This window comes from Lactuca virosa, chromosome 7, assembly GCF_052849685.1.
Source record: "Lactuca virosa cultivar CGN04683 chromosome 7, Lactuca_virosa_CGN04683_v6, whole genome shotgun sequence".
Taxonomy (NCBI): Eukaryota; Viridiplantae; Streptophyta; class Magnoliopsida; order Asterales; family Asteraceae; genus Lactuca; species Lactuca virosa.
In genome coordinates, this window is record NC_136432.1 from 206352608 (window position 1) to 206360620 (window position 8013).

The 8013-nt window shown below is 31.5% G+C and overlaps 1 protein-coding gene across 1 annotated transcript; it reads left to right on the forward strand.

Moving 5' to 3' along the window:
* The first annotated feature begins 5615 nt into the window (after window positions 1–5615).
* On the forward strand, window positions 5616–7591 carry LOC145127489 (phosphatidylinositol 3,4,5-trisphosphate 3-phosphatase and protein-tyrosine-phosphatase PTEN1-like). Its single transcript, XM_079062677.1, has 6 exons — window positions 5616–5828; window positions 6367–6543; window positions 6651–6764; window positions 6857–7186; window positions 7284–7385; window positions 7478–7591. Exons 1-6 carry the CDS (start codon window positions 5616–5618, stop codon window positions 7589–7591), a joined length of 1050 nt encoding a protein of 349 aa, XP_078918803.1.
* The last annotated feature ends 422 nt before the right edge of the window (window positions 7592–8013 follow it).

Here is an 8013-nt window from a genome sequence, read left to right on the forward strand (position 1 = left end):
GAGTGTTTTCAACACCTACAAAGAAGTTGAAGATGGTGAAAAGCTCTACATGGGAAATGCAGCTACCGCGGATATCAAAGGTGTTGGTGATGTCATTCTAAAAATGACTTCGGGGAAAGAAGTGAAGCTTAGGGATGTATTGTATGTTCCTGAACTTCGTAAGAATCTAGTGTCGGGTGGTTTGTTGAACCAATTTGGTTTTAAGCTAGTGTTTGAGTCGGACAAGTTTGTTTTGTCCAAGAATGGTATGTTTGTGGGAAAAGGATATGCCTTGAATGGCATGTTCAAATTGAATGTAATGGTGACAAACAAAATGAATAATGAAAGTTCTAGTTCTGCTTATTTGCTTGAGTGTTCAAATGTTTGGCATGGTCGCTTAGGACATGTAAATTACAATTCAATTAAGCGATTAATTAAACTAGAATACATACCAAAACTTAATATTGACTCAAATCACAAATGCCCCACATGTGTTGAAGCCAAACAAACTAGATTGTCTTTCCAAACAATCAAAAGAAACACCGAACCTCTTGATTTAATTCACACTGATGTGTGTGATCTAAAGTCAATTCCTACTCAAGGTGGGAACAAATACTTCATTACATTCATCGATGATAGCACGAAATATTGCTACATATATTTACTTAAGAGTAAAGATGAAGCAATAGACAAGTTTGTCTTGTACAAAAATGAAGTTGAGAATCAACTCAACAAGAGAATTAAAGTGGTTAGAAGTGATAGGGGTGGGGAATATGTTTCTCCATATGCTGATTTTTGTGCTAAAAATGGAATTCGTCATGAATTCACATCACCCTATTCACCTCAATCCAATGGGATTGCTGAAAGAAAGAACCGTACCTTGAAAGAAATGGTCAATGCCATGATAATTAGTTCGGGTGTAAACCAGTCAATGTGGGGGGAAGCTATTTTGTCGGCTAACTATCTTTTAAATAAGATACCTCGCAAAGAAAAGAATGAAACACCGTATGAACTTTAGATGGGAAGAAAGCCATCGTATAAGTACTTACGAGTGTGGGGGTGCCTAGCTAAAGTTGTAGTGTCACCACCTAAGGTACAAAAGTTAGGGCCTAAAACAGTGGATTGTGTATTCATTGGGTATGCACAAAGTAGTAGTGCTTATCGGTTTCTTGTGCATGATTCTAAGAATCCTGAAATACACAAGAATACCATAATGGAATCAAGGAATGCTTCATTCTTTGAAGATGTGTTTCCCTATTTGAACAAGGAAGTTGAAAGCCCATCTTTACCAAACAACGAAGCTGTTCGAGAGGAAGAACAAGCTCAATCCGAGGAGGAAGAGATAGAACCCAGAAGAAGTAAGAGGGCTAGAGTTGAAAAATCATTTGGTGATGATTTCTTCACCTATGTGGTGGAAAGTGAACCTAAAACCTACCAAGAGGAGGTAACTTCTTCTGAGGGACCTCAATGGAAAGAAGCCATCAAAAATGAGGTAGAATCTATCTTACAAAATCACACATGGGAACTAGTGGATCTACCTCCAGGTAGCAAGCCACTAGGTTACCGTTGGATTTTTAAGAGAAAATGAAACCTGATGGCAGTATTGATAAATACTGCTAAGGTTGTTGTACCCTGGGAACAGACGGCGAATCTGTTTAAGGGAATCGAGTCCAACTCGAGCCTCAGCCACATCGTTTGCTGCTAATCTTTTCATTACAGGAACCATTCTTAAGAGGAAAACGAAGACCCTATACTAACATGAAGTTCTCACGATTCTCATGGTATATGGTTTTCTTTCTTTTTAATTTCTTTATTATAGGTTTAGAATTGTATTATTATTTTTTATGATTTAATTATTTGTAGTGTTTAACTCTTTGTTAGTACACATGTTTCATTATTTTTATAATTTACACTTATATCAACAAACAACTTGAAAATTGTGATATTCGAATTTTGTTAAACTTTTATTCGATTATATTGCAATATGTTTTTTGTATTCAAAATTCAGGTCTGCCTATGATTTTGTATTAAGAAATTATTAGCAATGTAGACTTTTTTTGTTGATAAAGTTTTCGATTTTGTTGATATGTGACTTTTACTTCCATAAGAAATGGCAACTAATATCAAGTATTAGCTGTTTTGTTTTCTTTTATTGGCCTTGCCATGTAGCAAAGAGCTCAGGCGGATTCGGCTTTTTGACACCAAATCTGTAGAATCGATCTTTTTTGTTGTCTCGGAACTGCAAGAGGTTACTGGAGATATATATCGTTCACCGGTGGATGCTTGCCGAAATTTCTGCAGAAAAGTTAGGAAAAATAGTGGTTTTGGGAACTCGGAGATCGAGGAAGAAGAGACACAAAACTGCCTTGACCACTATTTTTGTGATAAAACAGTAAAGGTGTGTGATTACTGATTCAATAAACCTCCGTCATTTATGAAAATCAAGGTTTTTTGTAAAATTAATTATTAACGTTGTATATATAATGGTTTGGCAGGTTGCTGGAGATGTGTGTGTGACATTCTATGAAAAGAACATTGGGGGTCGTCTCTTCTATGTTTGCTTTAACACCGGGTTTATTGAAAATGACTTGATACAGGTACTTAATTTAATCGATCTTGTTAGGTTCGAATGTTGGAAATAAATCTATGATTGGTTTTTAATTTTAAGATTTTTGATCTTCTTTTTCAGTTTTCGATAGCAGAATTTGATAAAGTTGTAATCGATCTTGTTAGGTTCGAATGTTGGAAATAAATCTATGATTGGTTTTTAATTTTAAGATTTTTGATCTTCTTTTTCAGTTTTCGATAGCAGAATTTGATAAAGTTGGAACTAAGAGCAATTCTATAGCAGGTTCGGAGTTCCGATTGGAGATGCTTTTTAGTCCGGCGAACGATAAACCTAATGACTCATAGCAAAGTAGAGATCGTTTTTGTTTTTTATAATGTTTTCTTTGTCAATTTTTGTTTCTAACTTTTTTGGGGTTTTAAAGTTAATTTTGCTACATTTTAATGTTTGTGATTCACTTAGTTAATTTGCTGCTATTTGACAAGAAAAATGTAAGCAACGTGACATTTTTGACAATAAATATAAATATATCCGTTTGATGTATATCTTGTGATAAAGTATAGGTGTGGTGTTGTCTTTACATAAATGTGATAAAATATAGGTGTGGTGTTGTCTTTTAAAAAGAAAAGTCATTTGTTGTTTGGAGTTAAAATATCATATTACTTGTTTTTAAAATATCGAATTTACAAAAATCCAATTTTTAATCATTTTTAAAAAATCAATATAATTATATAATTAGTAAATCTAAATTCCATAATATCATCTTTCTCAATTGTTGGAATAGTTTGACTCTGATATCACAAGCCAATGCCATACATACCTGGAATTTCATAGAAATATATAGAGCCAAATCATATGCAATGGTTGTAGCCTTATTGGAGCATTTTTCTTTATGCAATAGGAGCTTCTAATGTGTGCTACATTTTGTAATGTTCTTACCTCGGTTCCTCCCCTGGTTAGATTTATCAATAAACTGAAGTAGTACTTTGAGCAATTATTGAATTAATATTATACATAAATTATGGCAAAGTAAAGCTATTCCCTTTTGCCCTTTTTCTTGATATTTTTATACTACATGAATATTCAACAATAATCACCAGGTAGGTTGTTTCTGGAAAAACTCAAGGTCTGCTACATCAGTCTAGGAACGCATAAACAACTATCTGCGAGCTAAATGGGATAGAAATGTAGAAGAAAAACATCTATACATAAAACACATGATAAACACTGATTTTGAAGGATACACGTTAATATTGTATAAGTGCCAATCCTATAAATTTATGTGGTCACATATGCTAATTTTTCTAAGTCTGTTTAATCAATCTCTAATATATTAGTCATAGATACTTTTTTTTTTTTTTTTTTGTAATAGTAGTAGTAGATTTTTTGCTATCTTGTTAAAAAAAACATGTTTGAAGTGTCATCTTTTTTACCAACATGCCTTGCTTTTTTCTTTTTAAGATTTGATTTTTTTAATATATATATATATATATATATATATATATATATATATATATAGGTTCAAATGTTTCTAGCAACTATTGTGTTCTTTAATGCACCAATCAGAAATTAGTAAATAATTAAAAAAATAATAAATTAAATAATTAAATATAAGGGTATAATAGTAATCTATACTATAACTAATTATGGTAAAAATACCAAATCAATTAATATCCCCTTAAATTAGGTTATCAGTTTCACAACCCTATAAAACCACAAATCATTCCCCCTCTTTTGCAAAAAACCATCGATCAAAACCCTATGGATACTATCATTGTCTACAGGAGACAAAATCCAAAACAAGAGACGATCGACTAATATTTATTTAAATGGCATCAAACACTTTTTGGGTGTATTCATAAAAGTTTGTGACCAACATAGTTTATTATTTCTTCATCAAAGTTTGGCAACGTCATCTCCTTTTGCCGGCACCTTTATCACTGAAGTGTTGGAAATTTAGTATAAATATTTATATTTTTGTACACATTTAGGTAACGAACTTGTTGAATTTACTCTTACTTTTCGTTTTGTTCATGTTTGGATAACTTTTTTTTTGTACACACTTAGGTAACGAACTTGTTGAAAGTGTTTACATATGATCATTGTAACCGGATGTAACCTGCAACAACAGGTCATAATGGTCATATGTAAACACTTCCAAAAAGTTCGTTACCTAGATGTGTACAAAAAATAATAATAAAATAATTACCTAGATGTGATCAAACCGAAAAATTAATTATCTTAATAAGTCATATTCCCTATTTCCTTGTATCCTATGTTTTGTGCATCTCTAATCGTAACACCCGGGAAAAAAGCACTGGAATTATATGTAAATTCCAATAGTTGAGGGCTAAACTTGGAAGAGGAAATAAAGGTGGGGTGCAAAAGTGAAAATTATAAAAAACTAAAGAAGAGAATATAGGAAATCGATTTGTACTCTAATTGTAATATATCAGTTATATTTCCTTGTATTGTAAGTTTTGAATTGTGAATTTGTGATAAACGATGAGAGATTAAATCATATTTGGAAATATCAGGAGATAAAGATATACATACAAAGAGATATAAATACGAATCCCTAATCTTATATATACCAACAATCTTAAATAGCCGTATCGTACTCCTATCGCACAAAGACTCAGAAGAACGAAGAGGAAACAAGAAACTTAAGGTTAAGTTTCAGTATCAGGTAATCTCAACTTTACATCTTCGAATGTTTACGTTCTTTTAAGAATTATGAATATAGTATGTTCTTTTAAGAATTATGAGTGTAGGATAAAAAGTTTTGACTATGTTTCGTAGATTGAGACTACGACCAAACCCCAAAGAAAACATAGAAAACATAGAAGATTTACGAAAAATATAAAGAAGATTTTTGCCATTGAGTTGAAGTTAACAATCAAACGGGTCAATGTGTATATACAGAAGAAGAGCAAAATATCTATATATATTATAAATTATACGACGTAATAGAAGCTTCAGTTGTGTAGGGTTGATTGTGTATTATGTTGATTTTTAACTAATATATTTTGATTTTTGCATATAGTTTAGTATTTTTTACAACAAAAAAATGGGTGTGAAAGTTTCAAGACTCCTAACAAGACAACAAAAGAAAAGGCGGGTGGTGGTGGTTGGTGGTGGTAGCTATGAGCTTGATATGTCTTATATCACAAATCGCATTTTAGCAATGTCATTTCCAGCCGAGCTAATGAGAGCTATGTATCAAAATCCTATGATACAAGTCAAGGCGTTTTTGCAAAAAAAGCATCCTCGACATTACAAGGTAAAAAAATTAGTTATTATATTCGATTTATCTTGTTATATTTGGTTGACCATATCATTCGAATGAAAATTTCAGATGAATTTTTTATCTTATATGTAAACAGGAATGTATACACTATTTTATATTATTTAATAATAGTTATAAATTTTATTATTTAGAAAGCATAAAATTAAGCCAAACATTACAATAAAGAAAATATGTGCTGGTTAATTTTGTAAGAAGATTATGATTTTATAATCATCATGAAATTCTTAAAAAAGTTGTCTAATTAAAAATTCTACAAATAAAAAATTGGATTGTATTATAACTTTTCATTCATTCGATTCCATAGAAAAAGAAAACATTATGTTGTGTTTTTTCTAGATTTAGATAGTGTCAATTTTAAGTAACGACTTTACAACGTTTTTACCAATTTATAAAGTCATATTTACTTACCAATTTGTGTAATATTGGTAAAAACTTTTATTTACAGAAACCTGTATTAATTGGTAAGTAAGAAATCAAATTACTGTTTCTTACTTTTTTTTCTACCTTGTAGGTCTATAATTTATGTACAGAGCAAGCTTATGATCCATCTCTTTTTAATAATCTTGTGGAAAGATTTCCGTTTGATGATAATCATGCCCCATCGATACAAATGATCAAGGGATTCTGTGAAAGTGTCCATTCATGGCTTTCAAGTGACCCAAAGAATGTTGTCTTCATCCACTGCATGGTAAATATATTCTCAAAATTCTATACTTCGTGGAATTCTTTATATTCATGTAAATTATTTATTGATATAAAAAACTAAAAAGTAAAGTATTTTTTAAAATTCAACAGGCGGGTAAAGGTCGAATAGGGTTGATGGTATCATGTTACTTGGTTTACGTCCGCATGTTGGCAGAAGAGGCTCTTCCTGTTTATGCAGATAAAGGGTCCACAAATTATCTTCGAGTAAGTTTTATATTTACTTTGTCTTCCAATATTTATGATAATGAAAATCTTCAAGGAAAGTATAACCATATTAAATATGGAAATGGTGGCAGGTGATGACACCAAGCCAACGGCGTTACGTCAACTATTGGCAGAGATCTCTTACCTTTCCAGATGGCTGTTTACCAGAGGTCAGCCTTCCAAAACCATGTAGCAAAGAGCTCAGGTGGATTCGGCTTTTTGACACCAAATCTGTAGAATCGATCTTTTTTGTTGTTTCGGAACTGCAAGAGGTTACAGGAGATATATATCGTTCACCGGTGGATGCTTGCCGAAATTTCTGCAGAAAAGTTAGGAAAAACAGTGGTTTTGGGAACTCGGAGATCGAGGAAGAAGAGACACAAAACTGCCTTGACCACTATTTTTGTGATAAAACAGTAAAGGTGTGTGATTACTGATTCAATAAACCTCCGTCATTTATGAAAATCAAGGTTTTTTGTAAAATTAATTATTAACGTTGTATATATAATGGTTTGGCAGGTTGCTGGAGATGTGTGTGTGACATTCTATGAAAAGAACATTGGGGGTCGTCTCTTCTATGTTTGCTTTAACACCGGGTTTATTGAAAATGACTTGATACAGGTACTTAATTTAATCGATCTTGTTAGGTTCGAATGTTGGAAATAAATCTATGATTGGTTTTTAATTTTAAGATTTTTGATCTTCTTTTTCAGTTTTCGATAGCAGAATTGGATAAAGTTGGAACTAAGGGCAATTCTATAGCAGGTTCGGAGTTCCGATTGGAGATGCTTTTTAGTCCGGCGAACGATAAACCTAATGACTCATAGCAAAGTAGAGATAGTTTTTGTTTTTTATAATGTTTTCTTTGTCAATTTTTGTTTCTAACTTTTTTGGGGTTTTAAAGTTAATTTTGCTACATTTTAATGTTTGTGATTCACTTAGTTAATTTGCTGCTATTTGACAAGAAAAATGTAAGCAACGTGACATTTTTGACAATAAATATAAATATATCCGTTTCATGTATATCTTGTGATAAAGTATAGGTGTGGTGTTGTCTTTACATAAATGTGATAAAATATAGGTGTGGTGTTGTCTTTTAAAAAGAAAAGTCATTTGTTGTTTGGAGTTAAAATATCATATTACTTGTTTTTAAAATATCGAATTTACAAAAATCCAATTTTTAATCATTTTTAAAAAATCAATATAATTATATAATTAGTAAATCTAAATTCCATAATATCATCTTTCT